Below are 21081 nucleotides of genomic sequence, written 5' to 3'. Positions count from 1 at the left end.
CGCCACTGTGGAGCGATGCATGGGGCAGGTGAGGCCCAGCAATGCTTGAGGCCATCAGTGCCTTAGTGAGTTTTTGAAAATACAGATCTGATTGTTCCACACCACGGTGTTTAGAGCTGCAAGGCTCCAAGTGGCTTCAGATGACAGCTTGCACAGCTCAGCTCGTCACAGGTGACTCTACAGTGGTGACCGTCACCCACTTCTCTATCCAGCTTCTCAGCCAAGACCCAGCGTGGACCCTTCCCTCTGAGGGGAGGGTTATCATTTCTTGAAAAATAGAAATATAATCACATCGGTGTCCAAGGCTTAAACTCAGTCTGGGTGTTGCCGATTCTCCAGGCTCCCCCTCTGGATGTTTATCTGAATCTAAGCTCCTACCTCCGAGAGCCTTCAGAGACGTGGTTCAGTCGGTGGAGTGTTCTCGTAGTGTGTACAAGCTCTGGGTCCGACCCTCCCCCAGCCCCCAAATCATATAGACTGGGAACGATGGGGCACACCTCTCTTCACAGCACTTGAGAGATGGAGGCTGCAGGGCGATCAGACGTTCGGAGGTCGTCTTTAGGTAAATTAGGAGTTCAGAGCTAACTTGGGCTACATGAGACCCTGTCTCAAAATAAAAATACGATCAAATATGTCTCCTTGGATGTCTGAGAAAAGTCTCTAACTTGGTGTGTCAAAATCTGAGCTGTTGATCCTCCTCCCTCTCCATCCACTCTTCCGAGGTCTCCATCTCAGGGAAGAACAGCTCCATCAGTCCAGTAGCAGAGCCTGTCTACCATACCTTCAGGCTTCTCAAGTCAGAGTGTCTCCAGACGCACTCCTCAAGTTTTACCGTTCTGATCCCAACGTGCTTGGTCCTGCCCTCAGCAGCCTGGGCACTGTATCAGCCTCTTAACTGCTCTCTCTGCTTCTGCCTTGCCAAAGAGCACAGACCTGATAAAAAAAAAAGGTGCCACACACGGTCATTCCCAAGCCCCAGCCCCTGGTGGCTTCCCGTCCTGTAGATGCCACAACGGCTCCAAGAACTCGGAGGGTCCCCCCCCCTCCTCCGCTCTCCCTTTATGCTTTTATTCCCTTTGCTCCCCTCCCCCTCTGCTTATAGACTTGCTTATATACCCCATCATGTGAGGAGGACTTCACCTCAAAGTCCTGTCTTCCTTCTTCTGCCTGCAAGCTTCTTCCCCTAAATATCTTGGTCTCTTTTTCCTGAGAACGGTTCTTGACATGAAATGGGTACGCAGTGCTAACAAGATGAGTAAAGGAATTCTGGTGTGCCCTGAACTGCCTTCTCCTTCTCCAGGATAACCTTGCTGGTCTCCTTTATAATTGAGACTGTAGTGTGTGTGTGTGTGTGTGTGTGTGTGTGTGTGTGCCCATGAGTGTGAGTTCACATGTACACTCGGTGTGTGTGTGTGTGTTCTGGAGGTTAGAGGTCAGGGTCAAATGCTTCCACCACGTTCACCTTGCAGGCTTTACCCCACCTGACTTTTATAGAGGTGTTGGGGATCCGCAGCAATGTGGAAAACACAACTCACTGATCTGCCTCCCCAGCCTCATCACCCCATAATTGAGCCCCCTTTTGTTCAGAGTCAGCTTGCTCTCCCCTCAGGAGTGTCCTGCGAGATCTAAATCCTCCTTTCCCCACTTCTTGAAGAAGGGACTGTGACTTAAGTGTCACAGTCTAGTGCTCAGCAGATTTCTTGGTATATGGTGGACCTGCAGGAATAGTTCTCTACGGTGGCCTGGTGCTTAATAGGTGGATCAGCACATCCAATCACAGAAGGCCTGCTGCAGCAGAGGGAGAGCCGGGCCACTCTTTTCCGTGTGTTCCCAGCAGGTTGCCAGCTACTGTCTTTATCTGCTGGGCATGCTCTCAGAGAGACCGAGAGCAGGCCTGGGGTAGATGCTCTCAGAATTTCCTTCTAGCAAATTCTCACATGATGGAGATTCTGGCAAGGTATGGGACACACACACACACACACACACACACACACACACACACACTGGTCCCATGGGAGTCTCAGTTCGGTTTTGAGCCGCTGGTTGGGGATTACATGCAAACAGAAGCGGACCCTTGTCTTTGTTGAAGGGGTGGTAGGTGGTTTGTTTTCTCTCACCAGGGAAGCTGTGCCAGGTTTGGGCATGAGGGAGAAGAGCGTATATACTTTCTGGAGAACTGGCTCCTCAGTACCCCTTTAACCCCCCTAAGCCTGCCTGTGTAGGAGTCTGGTATGTCCGAGGAGCCAATTCTTCTCTGCCTATCAGGCCTGGAAGCAGCTCCCTTAATACTGATGGAGAAGTCACATTTGCTCTGTTTACTTGTGACCCAAATCTTTGAGGTGTTTTGGAAAGCCATGGTAGAGAGTGATGTTCTGGAGAATCTAGGCTGGTGGTGGGCATGTGACATGGTGGACATGTGACATGGTGGACATGTGACATGGTGGACATGTGACATGGTGGACATGTGATGTGGTGGACATGTGACATGGTGGACATGTGATGTGGTGGACATGTGACATGGTAGACATGTGACATGGTAGACATGTGACATGGTAGACATGTGATGTGGTGGACATGTGACATGGTGGACATGTGACATGGTACCCAGAGTCTTTGTTGAATGGGCTGGTCACTGGGAGATCATTACTTGAATCAGATACTACTTCTTTTGGTGTGTGTGTATGTGTGTGTGTATGTGTGTGTGTGTATGTTATTTGTACATATTGCTGTGTTTATATACATGTGTGTGTGTGTGATTACGAATGTGGAGGCTAGATGTTGGCATCAGACATCTTCCTCAACCTATTTCTATTTGGTTTCATTTGTGTTTAGTGTTTAAATTTTTTATCTACGTGTATATGTGTGTGGCTCTCTGTATACATGCCACATGTGTGCAGATGTTCTCAGAGGTCAGGAGAGGGTACTGGATCCTTTATGCTGGGAGCTACAGTTGGTTCTGAACAGCTCAGTGTGGGTTCTTAGAGCCAAACTCGGCTACTCTGGAAGAGCAGAAAGTAATACTCACTGTGGAGAACATTCTCCAGTCCCTTTCCACACTTGATTTTGGAGCTAATAATCTCTCACTGAATCAAGCCCACTCACTAGCTAGTTGGTTGGCTGATGTACTCCAGAGATCTAGCTGTCTTCTTCTTGTTGTTATTGTTTTTAATGTGTGCTGGGATCCAAAAGAGCCTCCCACTTGTGCAGAAGATGTTTTACCCACTGAACCTTCTACCCCCCACCCCCTGACCCCATCTCTGCTCTATTTCTAGGCCGAACTCCACACCTTCCATGACCTTGAGCCAGGCCTCCTAACCCTGGGCTCTCTGACTTAAGTTTCCTTGTGTTACTGAAACAAACACACATCTCCCTCCCATTCATAAACTGCAGAAAAACAAACACCTGGGTGTGAGGAGCCCTCCAGGGGCTTTAAGAGCTGATGTGCAGAACTCGGAGTGCCTGAGGAGAAAGCTGCTGCGCAAACACAATATATTATTAATACAATGTTAAAAAATAGCAGTGCAGCCCGAGCTATTCATAGCCGTGTTGGGCTGCAGAAGCAGCAGGGCCCTTACACGGTTTTAGGAAGCAGGGGCTATGGTTTTCAAGTCTGCAACACACTGAACAGAAGAGGAAAATGAGATTTTAGGAACATTTGGACATATACTTATGTACACTGGTAGCGTATACACCACACAGGCTACCGCTGGCAAGGTTCAAATTTTCCAAGCTGGATAGCAGAGCTTTGATTTTTCATTACACTTTAGAGCTACTTTACAGTGTGGCCAGTCTGAGGGCACAGAGCTGAAGGTTAGCAGTTCCTTTTCTTTCCTCATACCCATTAGGAAGCAGACAATAATGCCTTAGACTCCATGATGAAACTTCCCCAGGTAGGTAAACTAGTAATGGTTAGTAACTGGTTTGGTTAGCTAACTAGTTAGTTGGTCATATCTACTCAACAGATGCATGCAGGGCACTTGCAACATGCTACTGTAGACACTGGTAATGGAAGACATAGATTATTACCTAAGAGAACCACACCCCCATGTGCGTATGTGTGTGCATGTGTGTAGGTATGTGTGTGTAGGGGGGTCAGAGGTCAATCAATCTCAGCCATCTTCTGTCATTCACTGTCTTACTTTTTGCGATATTGTCTTTCACTGAACCTGGAACTCACTGGTGTGGCTGTATTAACTTTGCAGCAAGCTCCTGGGATCTATCTCAGACAAGGAGTTGACGATATACCAGAGAAAGGATTTCATCTATGCAGAGTAGCAAACATGGTTTCATTGGAGTTACTTACAGGAGTTTAAGTGAAAGGCAGCTGAATCAGCGAAAAGCCCACCCCAGCTTGGCTGGGAAGACACAAAAGCAGCAACCCAAAAGCTCCCTGTACAACTTTTAGGAAGCTCCATCGAAGAAAATCACTTCTTCTAAGCAATTGTTCCTGCAATATAACGTTCAAGAAGGGCCTTGTGAGACTTGTGAGTTTCCTCAGACCTATACGTTTTGTTGACTTCCTAAGACTTGTAAGTTTCCTTTACTTTCTGAGGATCAAGGAACTTCCCTCCAGGGGGATATGTTTTAATTTAGACTGACTCTACAACTGTCTATTTTCTTTCTATTACAGAGCCTGTGTCATCTTGGGGGTGATCTTTCTTCTGTCATCTATATGCATAGTGGTCAAAGCCATCCATGACCTCTCAACCAGGCTGCTCCCTGAAGTGGTAAGGTCCTTCTTTCCTAACATTCTTTCCTAAGTTTCCACCTTGATTCTCACATAGGTCTACTGCAGTGAGTGGGTAAAGGGAGGCTTTTGAGCTGAGGGACACAGATCATGCAACATTTTTAATGGGGCAGAAGAACTCTCTCTATGAATACAGAGTAAAGTTATGGGTCAGATGAGACTTCACATAGTTGAACTGGTGCTGTCTTTTGCATTCTGCCCTTACATTTTTTTGATTAGTTTTAGAGCAATGTCTTTATTTCATTAAAAAAGGAAATATTTGTGCAGCTGTGATCCTGTCTGTTGTCTAAATCCATCTAATAATTGCTGTCATAAGGTATTTTTTCTTTTGCAGTGTGTAAATATATTTCCATTAGGATTCCCAGCATAACTGAAGTCTAGATATATAAACTAGAAGACATACTTTCTGGCAGAGATGTTTCTCACTGTCTGGTCCTCTGGTCGTTACTTTAACTCTGGATGTTTTTGTAGTTTTCTGTTGAACAACCTTCATAGAAGGCAATCGATTTGGTTACTAGGTGATGAGGATCTGACATAATTTTCACACTTGGATCCATGATAATGTAAACTGGACACATTGACTTGTAGGAGGTTTGGATTTAAGCTTGAACACATCATTTTATACAAGTCAGGATAATTATGGAGACTATGCATGAAAATCTAATGTTCGTATAGCTTTGTTGGTAGGACCTTGTAAGTCTTGTAAATTTCAGGAGCATCCTGAGACTCGTAATTTTGTTGACTTCCTACATCTTATAAGTTTCTTTTACTTCCTGGGTCTTAAATGGCCTTGTGTCTGGAGGTAATGTTTCAGTTTGGAAGAAATATTTATACAATTGTCTATGTTATATTTGTTATAGATTCTATGTCATCTTGGGAGTAATTTTCCATGTGTGTGTGTGTGTCTGTGTGTGTGTGTGTGTGCTCACGCACACACATGCATGTGTATATGAACTGCCTAGGTGGTGTAGGTCTTACATCCATCTTTCCTCTTCCCCATCAAACTGTATGTCAGATAACCCATTCTGCTAGAATCGGAATCTGCTAACACAGAAGGCACCAAGTATGATTATGTATGTTACATGTCAAGCAGGCAACACCCTACATTTTTCAGAGGATATAAATGCACTTGAATTTGAAGAGATATTACTAAGTAGCAGTTTTTAGCACCGTGCCAGCTGACACAGTCATTTATAAAGCTATTAAAGATTAATTTCCAGCAGGTGTAATGGCATGGGATGGATGCCTGTGCACACAGGCCTCTGTCGAAATGTTCCTTGTTTCTTTCTCCGTGGCAGAAGCGCTTTTAGCTGCCGGTAGTCATTCATTATCCCAAGGTGCAGATGCTATTAGGCAAAGAGATACGGAATTTTAATCCTGCCTCACCATATCAATATCCAACGATCCACCCATGTCAGGTTTAAATGGTGGAGAGCCACACAGTTATACCCAAGATGGGCCGTGTCCTTGGAGAATCCAAGGCTACTGCAGTCTTTTTTTTTTTTTTAATCAGTTCTGGGGTGAGACTGAAAATTTATACCATGTTGTAGATATCCTTCATATGGTTGGTTTCATTTTTAAGCTTTTAGCATCATGAAAAGTTAACGAGGAGCATTTGAGCTACAAGGTAAAGGCTGCTGTTTGCCAGCCCACAGGGCCGGTTAAGGCTACCAGAGCATAGAAAATTATTAGTTATTAATGTCTGTGGGTGGGAGCAGGAGTGCAGGCATGTGGGCGTGCATATGTGTGGAGGGAGGTCAGAGGGCAACCTCAGATATTATCCTCAGGAATGCTGTCCCTGCCCTTTGAGATGAGGTCTCTCATTGTCGTAGAGCTCAGCAATTTGGCTAGAAGGGCTGACCACTGAGCCCCAGGGATCTTTGGTTCCCTAGCACTCGGAATAAAAGTCAGTCCTGCTTTTCATGTTAGTTCTGGGGCTCGGATTCAGGTCTTAGGTCTTTGTGCTTGCAATGAAAGCACTTTACCAACCGAGTCATCTTTCCATCCCAGTTTCTCTCATTTCTTAAATTAGCGTACAAAGTAACAGAGTTCCTCATGAGATACATTCTCAATGTTGGTTGCTCTCCCAGTGCCTGTTCCTCTCCTGTCTTCCTTGTGACCCATTTGTACCTTTCAGCCCTTGTGCATTTCTGTTATTCTCTCTCCAGTCCTCTCCCTCAGAGCCTCTTTGCCCTGGTCTCTCGTGGTCTGCTTTCTAATTTTCAGGCAGACACACACACACACACACACACAATTCCACATAAATATATACATATAAAAAGTAGAAGCCAGGATCTGTGTATGAGAGAGAACAGGATGTGTTTGTCATGATGAACCTATGTTACTATGCTTATTTTTTCCAGTTCCATTCATCTTTCTGCAAGTTTTATTTTTTTGATGGCTAAGTAAAATCCCGTCATGTCCATGGACCACGCTTTCATTAGCCACACACCTGTTGATGGGCATCTAAACTGGCTCCGTTTCCTGGCTATTGTGGAAAGAGCAGCAATGAACAGGGGTGAGCCGGTGTCCCTGTGGCAGGGTGTAGAGTCTTCTGGATATTAGCCAGAGATTTTTCTGTCAAGTATGCTGGACTAGGGAAGTTTCTAGAAGCCAGCCAGCCAGTCACACATCCTGCTGTGATTCAAGATGAGTGTTGATACAGAATGCTTCCTGTGAATTAGATTTGTCAAATCAAATGCCCAGAGAAAGCCTGGACACAAACGAGGAGAAGTTGGCCAGTACTGGAAGAACATGTGTCTGGGTAAAGGCTCCAGACTCCTTCAGAGTTGCTGTGCCTGAGAAAAGAGTAGAAACCTCTGCTGAACAGAAAACCCACAGGGCGGGGCAGACAGCTCACTGGGCAAAGAGCTTGCTGGGCATACACAAGGATCTGAGCTCAGTCCTCAGGAACACTGAAAAGCCAGATGCAGGAGTATGGTGTGCCTGGAATCTCAGCAGTGAGGACAGAAGACAGGAGCATCCTTGGGGCCCTCTGGGTACCTGAACTGGTGAGTTCTGGCTTCAGTGAGAGACCCTGACTCGACAAAATAAGGGGAGAGTGATAGAGGGTGAGAGGAAGACACCCCTATTATCACTGATGTCAACCTTTTCCTCCTCATCTGCACACATACACATATGTATGAGAGAGAGAGAGAGAGAGAGAGAGAGAGAGAGAGAGAGAGAGAGAGAGAGAGAGAGAGAGAGAGAGAGAGAGAGAAACTAATGTAAAAGAAATGGAGAGCCTGAGTGGATAATTTCACATGGATACATTGTCTCACTTAGGGTTTCACTGCTGTGAAGAGATACCATGACCAAAGCAACTCTGATAAAGGGCAACATTTAATCGGGACTGGCTTACAGGTTCAGAGGTTCTGTCCATTATCATCATGGCAGGAAGCATAGCAGACAGAGTCCAGGCAGACAGGGTCTTGGAGAAGGAACTGAAGAGTTCTACATCCTAATCTAAAGGCAGTCAGGGAGAGATTGCCTCTTCTGCACTGGGCAGAGCTTGAGAACTAGCAGCCTTCAAAGCCCGCCTACACAGTGATAGACTTCCTCCAACAAGGCCACACCTCCTACTAGGCGTACTGTCCATGGGCCAAGCACACGCAAACCACCACATGCATGAAGTCTCAGCTGTACTCAGGGACTTTGACACTTCTTGTAGCGCCTGGACCAAACAAGGGACGGTATTCTTTGGGACATCAAGGTAATGGATGTCTCTCCCAATCACACCTTAACCCCTCCCCTCGAGTCCAAGCTGCATTCTCACAGCTGAGTCTTGCCTGGACAGATGCAAGGTCTGGGAGCTGGGTGTGGCTCTACGGGTAATGCTTGACTAGCATGTAGGAAAACTTGGGTTTGAGCCCCAGCACTATCTTAACTGTAGAGGTTCCATACCTGTTCCATAACCCCAGCACTGGAGAGGTGGAGACAGGAGGACCAGGAAGTGAGGGTCATGCTCGGCTACATAATGAGTTCAAGCCCAGACTGGGATACGGAGACACATGAGACTGTCTTAAACGAAACAAAAGTCAAAACCAGTTCCTTTCCTTGAATTCATGGTGAAATGATCAGAGTGAGGCTTAACGAAAGAATGGGTCAGTGTGTGTGAGCGTGCGCATGTGTGCACGTGTGTGCGTGTGTATCTACACGTGTGTGATGGTGTATATGCCTGTGAGACTAGAGGAGGACATTGTGCATTCTCCCCTGCTCTCCACATAATCCCCTTGAGGTCGGCTCTCTTACTGAACCTGGAACTTGCTCTTTTTCCATCTAGGCTGGTGCAGAGCAAGCTCTAGGGTTCTCCTTGTCTCTGCTTCCCCCAAGTGCTCTGGTTACAGGTTATAACAGGCTTTCTGTGTAGATTCTGCTCTCTGACCTCAGGTCCTCATACCCACTGAGCCATCTCCCAGTCTCGACAAGAAATCTGGGTGCCCAGGAGTTACCCAGCTGTGAAGTCAGCTGGCTCTGACCCGCCCCCCCCCCAGGGTGTCACCAGCCCCTTGGGCTTTGGCTGGAAGAGGAACTGAACCAGCCTGGTTTCGGGGGTGAGTCCTGAAGCAGGCCTATGGGCGTTGCGCTTTGTGACTGTATTAGTAAAGGGTGTAAACCTGCTCCCCACCCCTGCACCACACCTCGGGTTAATAAGGCAGAGTTTGGAAGAGAGTTCTCTGTAATTCTGCATTGTTCTAGTTCTAGAGGCTGGGCAGTGGGCTGGGCTGTGACACAGAGCCAACAGCTTGGTGCTGACAGGTTGATATTTACTTATTTACAATATAATAACAGCTTCTAGTGTCGGGGATGTGGTTCAGTTGGTAGGGAACTTGCCCTGCCTGGCCTGGGTTCCATTCCCAGCATGGTTTAAACTAGAGATGGTGGAACACACCTGTAGTCCTGGCACTTGGGAGGCAGAGGCAGGAGGATCAGAGGTTCAAGGTTATGCCCAGTCACACAGTGAGGTTAGCTTGGGCTACATGAGATTTTTGTCCCCGAAACAAAACAAAACAAGGGGTAAATAAATAAAAAGAAAAAAGAAAGTAACTTCGGAACAAAAATGAACATCTTCAAGAAATCTGTGCGGGTGGTGATCTTACCTATTGCATCTTATTTAAGTTTTTCATTGATGAATAAAAGTCACAGATATTCATCTCACACACACACAGACAGACACACATACATTGTTTAAAGCTAAGATGGGCTGCTCTAGCTGCTCTATTATTTTATTTTTCCTCTGTTCTTTTCGTTTTGGCGGTGGGTTGTTTTTAGAGTCACATCCTGTTCTGGCCCCACTGCACCTGCTTTGATGAGGAAGGGCAGGTGGCGTGCTGTTCCTGTTTGCAGGGACACGGGCTCTGAAAGCTGAAGTCGAAGGCTGTCTGTGGGCTGATGGCAGAGTCTGTGGAGTATCGGTCTCTTCTTCCCCAGCTCCCGGCTCCACCGGCTCCACCGGCTCCACCGGCCTGCGTGTCTTCGCTGCCCACTGGCCTTCAGGGCTTGGCCTTCCCACTGCCTTCTCTCCTTCATCCATCTTTTCTTTCTCCTCCTCCTCCTTTTCCTGCTCTCCACACACAAGCCTTGGCACATAATAAACAGTTTTTAAAACTGTAAGCTCCTTCTTTCCCCGCTCCCTTCCTGCCTCTATCTGCTCCACACCCACTTCCCCACTTAGTCACCTGTGCAATGGGTTATCTGGAAACACGTCTGCCTTTGCCACCCCTCAGCCTGCCCCTGCCAATGGATTCACTTGACCGCGGCTTTAGAACAGTGGTTCTCAACCTCTCTGAATGCTGCGAGCATTTAACACAGTTCCTCGTGTTGTGGTGAATCCCCCCCCCCCACCATAAAACTATTTTTGTTGCTATTTTGTAAATGTAATTTTGCTAATGTTATGAATCATAATGTAAATATCTGTGTTTTCTGATGGTCTTAGGTGACCCCAGTGAAAGGGTCATTTAATCACCCCCCACCCCACCCTTACCCACCCCCTACCTCCAATGGGGTCGAGACCCACAGGTTGAGACCCACTGCTTTGGAGCCAGGAAGCATTTGACAGAAGGAAATGAGAGAGAATGGCTTCGGTGGCCTTCTGAAACAAGGGCCCCATGTACAGATTTTGTGTTTCTAAAGGTTCCATATGGTCTCCGTGAGCTCTCTGAAGTTCATAGCACTGGTGTTAAAGATGTGAGTGAAGAGATTCTAACTGTAAACTGAAGTTCCCAGAATGTCGTGAGACCGTTACCAGTTGGAGCATGGAATTTTGGGTAACCTGAATCTGTGTTCCTGGGCCAAGGTCTTTTGTACTTGGCTGCAGAACAAACTGTCTCCTACTCCTTTAGAGGTGACAGCTGTTTTTGCATGGACGGAGCCCTGCCTCGTTCTCTCTAGGAGAGCCTGTCATAGGTTGTTAAATCTTTTTCTGAAGCAGTTTTTTGTTTTACAGAAGGTTGGTACTAATGTTACTTTGTTGATGAAGTTAACTATAAGGCATCCGGTGTCCATCAGTACGGGAGCCCTTAGGACTTGCTTACCCTGAGGCTACTGAGAGGCAGCTGCTGGCTGGAGAAGAGGTGTCTAAGGAGGACTGTAGGCCTGTGATGTCCTCAGTGCAGGAGATCAGACTGCATTGGATGTTCCAGGAAATGCCCTCAGAGATACTTCTTAGCTCAGGCTGCATAATGCACAGGCAGCATAACCTGTCCTTCAACATCAGAGCTATTTCTCCAACATGATGTGCTGTCCAATATAACTCCTAATTTCACCTGGGAACTGAACTGACTAATACTTTAAAAAACCAAAAATAAATAAATAAATAAATAAATAAATAAATAAATAAATAAATAAATCTGACTTGGTTGGTAGAGTGCTTGTCTTGTGTTGAGGATCTGAGACCTTCTCCTGGAACCCAAATTTAGAAAACCAGTTGTGGTGACAAGTGACAACACACACTTGTAATCTCAGGGCCGAGGAGGTAGAGACAGGTCAACTTCCTGGACAGTTAGCCTAGCCTTCTAAACTAGGTGGATTGTGGGACTGGAGCGATGGTTCTGTGATCAAGAAGGCCTGTTGGGCAGTGTACACTGGAGTTATGGTTTCAGCACCCAAATAACAAGACAGGGGTCTTTCCAAAGCAAATGCTTATGAGCCAGGCTCTGAGGGGGCTGGAGGTGTGAGGCCCTGCCCTGAGGCTTGCCAGACACACACAGACATGGTATAGAATAGAGTTTATTCAGGGCAGAGGATGGGAGTTAATGGGGTAGTGGAGGCAGAGAAAGGCAGAGAGAGGGAGAGAGTAGGGACATGGAGGCTGAGGCCTGCCACGACCACCTGGAGAGAGGGGGCAGGAGAGGAGAGCCCAAGAGGGGCAGAGAGGAGAGGGTGAGAGGTGAGAGCACCAAGAGGTAAGAGAGAGAGGGGAGGGCCCAGAACCCTCTTTTATAGGCCAGGCCTACCTGGCTGTTGCCAGGCAACTGTGGGGCGGGGCATACCTGGCTGTTGCCAGGCAACTGTGGGGTGGGGCATACCTGGCTGTTACCAGGTAATTGTGGGGTGGAGCTTAGACAGAACCCTAACACTAACTAGCTAATTTTTTTTTAAAGGTAGCTGGCTCCTGAAGAATGACCCTTGAGGTTGACCCCTGACTTCCACATGTTTGCACATGCATGTGTGAGCACACACATACGCACACACACACACAGATACACAGTCATATAATGTCAATGTTGATCAAAACATGTACTTGAAGCATGGAGTCTGTACTTAGCCACAAGCCCCATCCACCCCATTTTGGGGCCAGCTAGGAGTCCCCCTGAGATCCGCATAGGACCAATGGGTTGCTATGAAAGTAGCTTTTGCCCTCCCAAGTTTGACCCTGGCACTCTGCTGACAGGACTGTTCCTTTACCTGTTCTATAAATAGACAGTGTAAGGAGACAATGTGTTTGATTAGACAGGAACGCTAACCAGTGGGCTAAATATAGCAGTAGTTTCAGGGACAGCCAGCAAGGGAGCCGTGGCAGAAACACGGGTGACTTCACGTGCTTGCCAGGCACATCGCGAAGGACCCTGGTGGCTTGGGCTCCTCAGTGTTTGTCTCCAGAAGCTTCTGGAAGTGTGGCCAGGTTGTTACAAGAACCGGAAGTTGACGGTCAGCTCTGACTCCCTGGAAATGGTTCAGGAGTCTCCAACTGGTGCACTTCCTGGCTCTGGGAATCTTTGTTTTTAATCAGTTTATGATATATCTGTGAACAATCCACTATGTGGCTTGATTCTGTTTATTATAGTAGGTGTCTTTGTGTTTTCTCCCTTGAAATTAGTGGGGTTTATTTTTTGTTTTTTGTTTTGTTATTTTTTAGCTTGATGTCTCATTAGGCCTTCATGCAGTGTCTGAAGTTGGCAGAGGTATTAGTCCTGTCACCATCTTACAACAAAATGACACACTCTTAGCTACAGGGAGAATTCTGCCTGTCAGCTCTCGACTGTACTGTGAACACCATGCACTGAATGGATCAAGGGCTCTCCCTGAGGACTGAGCATTGCAAAGCCAGACTCCATGAAAAACTTCTAAAGACAGGTGTGTTTCCTGGTGGAAGACACACAGCCCCATATGAGATCCAGAGTTGATTCCAAGTCTAGGACATTTTACTGATCATGAACAACCCCACCCCCTTCACAGTAGCTTTGGAGATTTTTTTTTAACTTGATCAGCATCATGAAGACCCAACCTCAGCGGCTGCTGAGACAAACATGGAGGAAGATATGCTCATTTCTCTCTAGCTGCCGGCCTCCCCACCCTGCCTGTCCTATTCAAGAGAAGCCTGTGTATGTTAGGATTCTGATGGTGTGGCTCGAGCACTTGACTAGCATGCAGGGGGCCCTGGGTTCCATCCCAGCACACACACACACACACACACACACACACACACACACACGCACGCACTCACTCTCACATACACACATATACACATACACTCTTTCACACACACACATACACACACTCACACACTCACTCTCTCACACACACACACATACATGCACACACATACCACAGAGACATTCACAAATACACATAAATAAAAATGAAACAGATCTTTAAAAACAACAAGAACCACACAAAACACAACAGAAAACAAAAAAAGAACAGCAGTTTTGATCAATGATGGTAGGTTGTTGTGTCAGCACCGAGAACATCACTAGGCTAACTCCTCTCCTCTCCCCTTGGGCAATTCTAATCTCTTGGAACTTGTTTTTCTAACTCACTAACTAACTGACTAACTAACTAACCAACTAACTAACTAGCTAACTAACTAACTAACTAACTAACTAACTTAATGGTTGTTTCTCTGCACAGTTTTGAAAGTGCTTTATCATTTGGAGAAAAAAATGCTTTCAAGAGCTGTTTCCACTGATATATATATATATATATATATATATATATATATTCCACAGTCTCTCTCTCTCTCTCTCTCTCTCTATATATATATATATATATATATAACATATCACTGTATATTACTATATACATAACACATAGTAATATATGTCTATATTTACATATTTCCATTTGCTTCCCTGTAGACAGGGTGAGACCTCTGGCCTCAGAACATCTTTGCCCTTGGGACTGTGGTTTGGCCAGTGGGGAGACTCAGACCGAATGCATGTTTTAGTTCTTAAGCTCACACTGAAATGCCCTTGTTCTTGTAGTAATGACATCCCTCACTATAACTCTCCATAGGTCATGAGGGTCGGGCTGCATTCTTTAGAATATTCAGCCTATAGGCAAAATACAAGTTATTTTTTTCACCAAGCCACAGATTGTATCCAGGTTGTTGGAGGAATGTCCCATATTTTTATGGAATATAGTTTTTGGGACACTGGGCTTCAGCAGATTTCACACACACACACTCACACACACACTCACACACACACAGACACACACACACTCACATACACACACACAGACACGCACACACTCACACACAGACACACACACTCACACACACATACACACACTCACACACACTCACACACACATACACACACTCACACAGACACACAGACACACACACATACACACACATTCACACACACACACTCACACACACATACACACACACTCACACACACAGACGCACACACACTCACATACACACAGACACACACACTCACACACACACTCACACACACAGACACACACACTCACACACAGACACACACACACTCACTAACACATACACTCACACTCACACACACACACACACACACACACACACACACACACACACACACTAAGCTCTTTGATCATCTCTGGAGTGAAAAATTGTAAGACGAAGATGGCTGAAGACAGGCTCTTTTCCCTAAACAGTTTTTCAAGGGGAGAGTGGCTGTGGGGGCTTGACCTATGACCCCTCCTCCCACACACAGTGTGTATGAACTGTGGTCCTTTATATTCTACCTCAGGGAAGGTAGCTGTGCCCTGAGTTCTGCCTGTCTCTGTCTTTACCAACCTGCCTCCTTTAGCGATTCCCAAACACTCCTAGCCCCAATCTAGGTGCATTTCATAGCCCAGGCTGGCCTTGAACCCCTTATGCAGACAATGATGACCTCTTTTCTCCACCTCCCAAGTGCTAAGATTACAGGCATGTGCACCATGCATGGCCTATGCAGTTCTGGGCACCAAACTCAGGACTTCATGTCTGCCCAGCAAACACTCTGCTAACGGAGCTGCATCTCCAGCCAGGGTTCAGGCTCATACCCAGGGTCCCCTGAGCAGGTTGTCTTCATGCCGATGTGTACAGTTAGCACACTGCTGTAGAATTTTGGAGCTTTATTCATTGTTTTTCGTGGTGGTTTGTTTCCCTATGTCTTGGAATTTAAAGAGGGAGAGACAGAGGGGGAACTGTAAAGTCTAACCATCCAGCTGCCCAGCCTTGTGGCTTCAGACTATAGACTCACCAAGGTCACCTCAGCTGATACCTCACGGTAGATGTCTGTGGTCAGCTGACTTTCCAGGGTTGAATACTGACTGAGGCAGCCAGACCAGACTTAACCCTCCTGAAGTATTCTCTTTAAATGCTTAAGATGAGAGTTGGGAAGTGTGTCTCTGTGTAGCCCAGGGTAGCCTGGAATTTATAACCCTTCTGCCTCAACCTTTCAAATGCTGAGAATATGAGAATAGGCCACTAAGACGGGCTCATTTCTCATTTTTATCCTAGTTAGATCTCTCTCTCTCTCTCTCTCTCTCTCTCTCTCTCTCTCTCTCACACACACACACACACAATAGCTAATTGTTGTACAAAATAACGTTTTTCCTAGAGGCAACCATTTATAATTTTTATAAATCTCCACATCTCTTTATTTTATTTTTTTCTTATTAGAGCAGACTTTAAAATATATTAATTTATGTCAGCATAATTGGTTATTTTTGTTAGCTCACTCAAGAAGCCCCCTCACATACGAGCCCAGAGGTGTGTCGCCTAGGTGATTCTTAATCCATCAAGGCTGGCAATCCAGATTAGCCATCTCAGGGTATGTGCTTTTTTAGGAACCCCAGAGGAGCCTTTAAGTGATCATCTGGGGAGGAGGGTGTGGCCAGGTAGTCACCAGGGAAGGAAGGCATGAACCCAGCCTGGTGCTCATCCCGCATCCATGGCAACGCTCTGGGATCGGAGTACTTGGTTCCAGAGATTCACGTTCTCAGAGGAGAAAACAGCAATGTGTCCAATGGATGACACATTTGACAGAAGCCAGGATGCACGGGAAGGCTATCAGCCCAGGCTCTCAGACGCCCTACCGGACCCTCAGGCGATCATAGCTCCTGTGCTGGCCAGCCTGTGCCTCTCTCCAAGGCTTCCCCTGACCCTGGCATCCGTCTCAGTTCCATGGACCCCAGAGAGCTGGCATCTCCTCGCTATACTCAGCAGGACCTATCAACCTGTCCAGAAAATGCCAGGGCTGGCATGGCCCTGTCTGTCTTAAGCCACGACTAAGCCCCAGTGTTTCCTATTTATTACCCTCTAGTCCAGGCATCAATGTTTAACATCCTGACTTCCGAATGGTTGATGCTAACTTGCAAATTTCCAAGCCTTCGATTGGGAGCACAGGGTAATTTGTCAATATAATCGCTGGGGGTGGGGCTGGGGTGGGGGTGGGGGAATGAGACTTGTGTTTGGTGAGATTTCCACACATCTGAGGGGGCGGGGGAGGGTGGTGACGAAAAGTTCTGAAGATGAGAGTGACTGTTTTAATTTCACCTGGGGCCATAAATCGATTCTCATACATTATTCAGCCGGCACCAGCATCACCCTGGTGGCACTCCGACACATACAGTGTCAGAACGGCTTGAAATCTGTCCTCATTAGGAAGGCAAAGGACGCCTTTTTGCAGGCATAAGCAAGAGCGCCTCCTGAGTCCTCTCTTCACCACCTCACATCCTATGAACAGGAAAGCAGGGGTCCACAGAGGAAGGGTGGGTTGGCTCGGCAGATCCGGCCTCCGTCTGATGTCAGTGGCTATAGTTCATCGTGTCCCAGCGTTGCAACTGTTACTGTCACCTCCTATAAAGAACAAACCCTGCATGGGAGGTGACAACTGACACACACTATTGAAATAATTTCATTTTGACACAAGGCTTTCCTGTGAGCAGTGGCAGGAATACAAACGCTCTGAGATGCAGCTGTCTGGGGAAACCGGGAGCGGTGCCTGGGACGGCAGAGAGACTCGACATCGTGATATCAGAAACCACTGCAGGCAGATGACTGCTTGGCGTGGCCGGCAGCCCATGCCTGAGCCGCATCCTGAGCCTGTGGATGTGGCCATGTAATACTCTTCAGTCACTTAAAACATTATCAAATTTTCTTCTCTCTCTCTTTCTCCCCCCTCTCTCTCCCCATCCACCCTCCTTTTTAACTCAATTGTGCAGGTTTTCTGCTTGGACTTTGTAAATGACAGTGTTATGATGTCCAAAGGTTGACCATGTCATATGACATATAGGAATGGATGAGAGTCACAGAGAAGATGCGATCAGATGTCCTTACCCTGTCTGTGTTGATGGGTGGGATCTTGGGAGGGAGGGATGGTGAGAGGGGGTGATGTTTCATATTAGCCACCAAGTTGGAAGAGGCACAGTTTCACGGAGACATCCTGATGGTCAGGATCTCACTCTTTGACTGGACGGACCTCCACCTCTGCTCTATTCTCTCTGACCTTTGCTTCTGGTCTCCTAAATAAGGGGACAGCGTTAGACCCTGTGAGGGTAAATCTTCATTGCATCTGGAATTGTCCTTTGGGCGGGTCTGTGAGGGAATTTTCAGGAAGGGTCTTATTCTGAGACAAAGGACCGTGTCTCACAATGGGTGGTGCCGCCTCCCGCCAGCCTCCTCTTGTTGCTGCTAAATGAATCTGTCCCTTGTTACTCCTGCCATGGTCCTTCCGGCTTTCCACTGTAGACTGAAGACCAGCAGCTCTTCAGGAGGCCTGCAGGTGCCTCTTCAGCACCAGACAGGGACTGCTGAGACACCCGGCCTCACAGACTGCGCAGCTCCTGGGTTCCCAACTTTACAAAGGTGGAGTCACCGTTGGACTGGCCGCAGCCAATCTGATTCATCAACCACACATGCGCACTATCATTCCTCTAGAGAACTCCCTACACGGGTCCTCTCAGCTGCCCTCCTATTTGTTAGCTCCTTGAAGTAACAATTTCTCCACTGGGAACCTAAATGGGGGGAAATGCTGTAAGCACAAGCAGCATAGCTGTAATTACAAAAAAACAAAAGTTTGCAGAACCAAAACAAAACCCCCAACTTTCTTCTTGGAAAGTGCGGAGGTCAGAACAAACATCAGGACCACACAGGAAAAGGCGCTGAGGCTCCCAGCGACATGCATGAACCGCAAAAACATAATAACAGAATTCTGATGGAAACATGCGTGCTGGGGGGCCCACCGTATAAAATCCAAGGGTAGGAGAAGTTAGCATATGTGCTTGAAGTCGTAAAGCAGTTGTGGGGGCTTGAGTGAGCGTGAGAGGGAACTGGCTGGTATTGTGGTGGGTATATTTATGTTTTACTACTAACACAGTAAGACTCGATCTCTGATATCTATATTAAAATGTTTTATTATATCTTAATAGTTTTCAAGTGGGGTGGGGCATGTGTCACCGTGAGAGTTTGGAGATCAGAGGATAGCTTACAGGAGTCAGCTCTCTCCTCCTCGCGTGGGGCTGGGAATGAGTTCAGAGGTCTGGCTTGGCAGCAAGCGCCAACCACCCACTAAGCCGGCTTGCAAGCCATGCCATCTTTGTGTTAAGTGTGCGTCACTTGTACCTCAATAAGAAAGCATACAGGATGGCACCTGCTGACAGTGCAGGAGTTGGAAGCTGGAAGATTAGAGTTCAGGGATATCCCTTGCTTTATAGCGAGTTTGAGGCTAGCCTGGGCTATATGAACCCTGTCTCAGAAAAATAAGATAAAGTAAAATAAAATAAAATAAAATAAAATAGTAATAATGCTTGAAAACCTTCGTCACTAGGTACATTTGGGAGGCACAATATTACCTCATGACCCTCAGTCCTGTGACTTGCTGAGTTCTAAGCCACAGGTCCTATCTGGTTAATTTTTTTTTTTTTTGGTCATTTTTCTGACCATGGTCAGCAGTCATTGTCTTATACCTGTCTGTGCTCACTAGCAACTCACTGCTGCTTTAAGTTCAAAGGGGAAAGTCCACGTTTCTAAGAAGTGCTGTCCAGTAAGACCTTAGTGATGGGCACGTGTGGAGGGTGGATGTGCAGCAATACTCTCTGTGATGTAACAACCAAGAGCCCATTAGACGTGGGAACTGTAGTTAGGCCTCTGAGGGGCTGGGCTTGCAGTTGCATTCATTTTAAATTCAAGCTGATTTTAAATGTAAACCAATGTGTTTGAGAAAATTATTATAAAAAAAATAACTTCAGGGTAATTGGTCATGGCAGTTTATGCCTATAATACCCGTACCCAAGAGGCTGAAACAAGGTGGTAAGTGGGAGTTCCTCATGAGTTCCCAGCCAGCCTGGGCTACATTGTGAGTTCCCAGCCAGCCTGGGCTACATTATGAGTTCCCAGCCAGCCTGGGCTACATTGTGAGTTCCCAGCCAGCCTGGGCTACATTGTGAGTTCCCAGCCAGCCTGGGCTACATTGTGAGTTACCAGCCAGCCTGGACTACATTGTGAGTTCCAGGCTAGCATAGGCTATATAGTGTGACTTCTAGGTCCAGCCTGGGCTAAACTGTGAGGCCCTATATTGGTTATTTTCTTGTTGTGACAAAACACCTGATAGGAAGCAGCTCAAGGGGGAAGGGCTTACATGGGCTCACAGTTTGAGAGGGACACAGACCATCACAGTGTCAAAGACACAGAGGCAGGGGTGTGAGATGGCTTGTCATGCTGTGTCTGTAGCCAGGAAGCAGAGGGCAGACAGAAAGTAGGGCCAAAAGACTGTAAAACCCAAACGCTTCCTCCCGGTCATCCATTTCCTCCAGCAAGGATGCAAGTCAGATTCCACAGCTTCCCAAACAGAACCAGCAGCCAGGGCCCAGAATGTTCAAGCACACGACCCTATGGGGATATGTCCACTTAGACTGCTGCAGTCCCTGTCTCTACAGTCACAGCCAAAACAGCCCCGCAGTGATAGTGCGCGCCTTTGATCCCTGCACTTGGGAGGCAGAGACATGAGGATCTCTGTGAGCTCAAAGCCAACCTGGTCTACAGAGCAGGTTCCAGGACAGTCAGGGCTACACAGACAAACCCTGTCTTGGAAAAACTAAAAACAAAACAGAAAAATTCAAAACAATAACAAAATCATTTGACAATGCCAAGGGTATCAATGTCGCCTTTTTTCCAGAGATTTTTCCAGAGAGCAAGGAAGGGACAGTGTAGGTCTATGCAGATGCACTGACACTCCAGGCAGTGGGATGAGGCTATGCAAAGGCCCTGGGGCCAGGCGGTCTGCACGGCTGCAGCAGAATTAGAATAACAGGTGGATGTCAGCTCCATACCTTAGTGTTGGCTGGGCTTGTGGTTTTTTGTTTTGTTTTGTTTTTATTTGATCTGATATGGAATGGAGAGCATCCTATCTCTTAGGGACTTTGATATACCAGCCAGTAGACTATCAGTTGAGGTGACTCAGGAGCTCCTGAATCTTCGGGGGGGGGGGGGAGCTAACTGGAGTGCCTGGTCTGGCTAACAGGGTCCCTAGGCAATAGCAGATGTCACACATCAGCACCAGGACTCTCACCTAAGCTCAAGTTTTATCAGCTCTCCCCTAATTGCCTTTGAGTCTTAAAACAAGGCCTGTAGTCTTCCC

At 46.9% G+C, this 21081-nt stretch overlaps 1 protein-coding gene across 2 annotated transcripts in view; it reads left to right on the top strand.

Annotated features, from left to right (window-relative positions):
- Positions 1 to 21081, top strand: part of Tmem163 (transmembrane protein 163) — a 184650-nt gene that overhangs the window by 148719 nt on the left and 14850 nt on the right. For both annotated transcript variants that reach the window (XM_052200709.1, XM_052200710.1), the window contains exon 5: positions 4631 to 4727. In XM_052200709.1, coding sequence (XP_052056669.1) covers positions 4631 to 4727 — 97 coding nt within the window. The remainder of the gene's footprint in view (positions 1 to 4630; positions 4728 to 21081) is intronic.

This window comes from Apodemus sylvaticus, chromosome 12 (assembly GCF_947179515.1).
Source record: "Apodemus sylvaticus chromosome 12, mApoSyl1.1, whole genome shotgun sequence".
NCBI classification, from domain to species: domain Eukaryota; kingdom Metazoa; phylum Chordata; class Mammalia; order Rodentia; family Muridae; genus Apodemus; species Apodemus sylvaticus.
The sequence above is the reverse complement of the archived record's forward strand: the minus strand, read 5'-3'. Positions and strand labels throughout refer to the sequence as shown.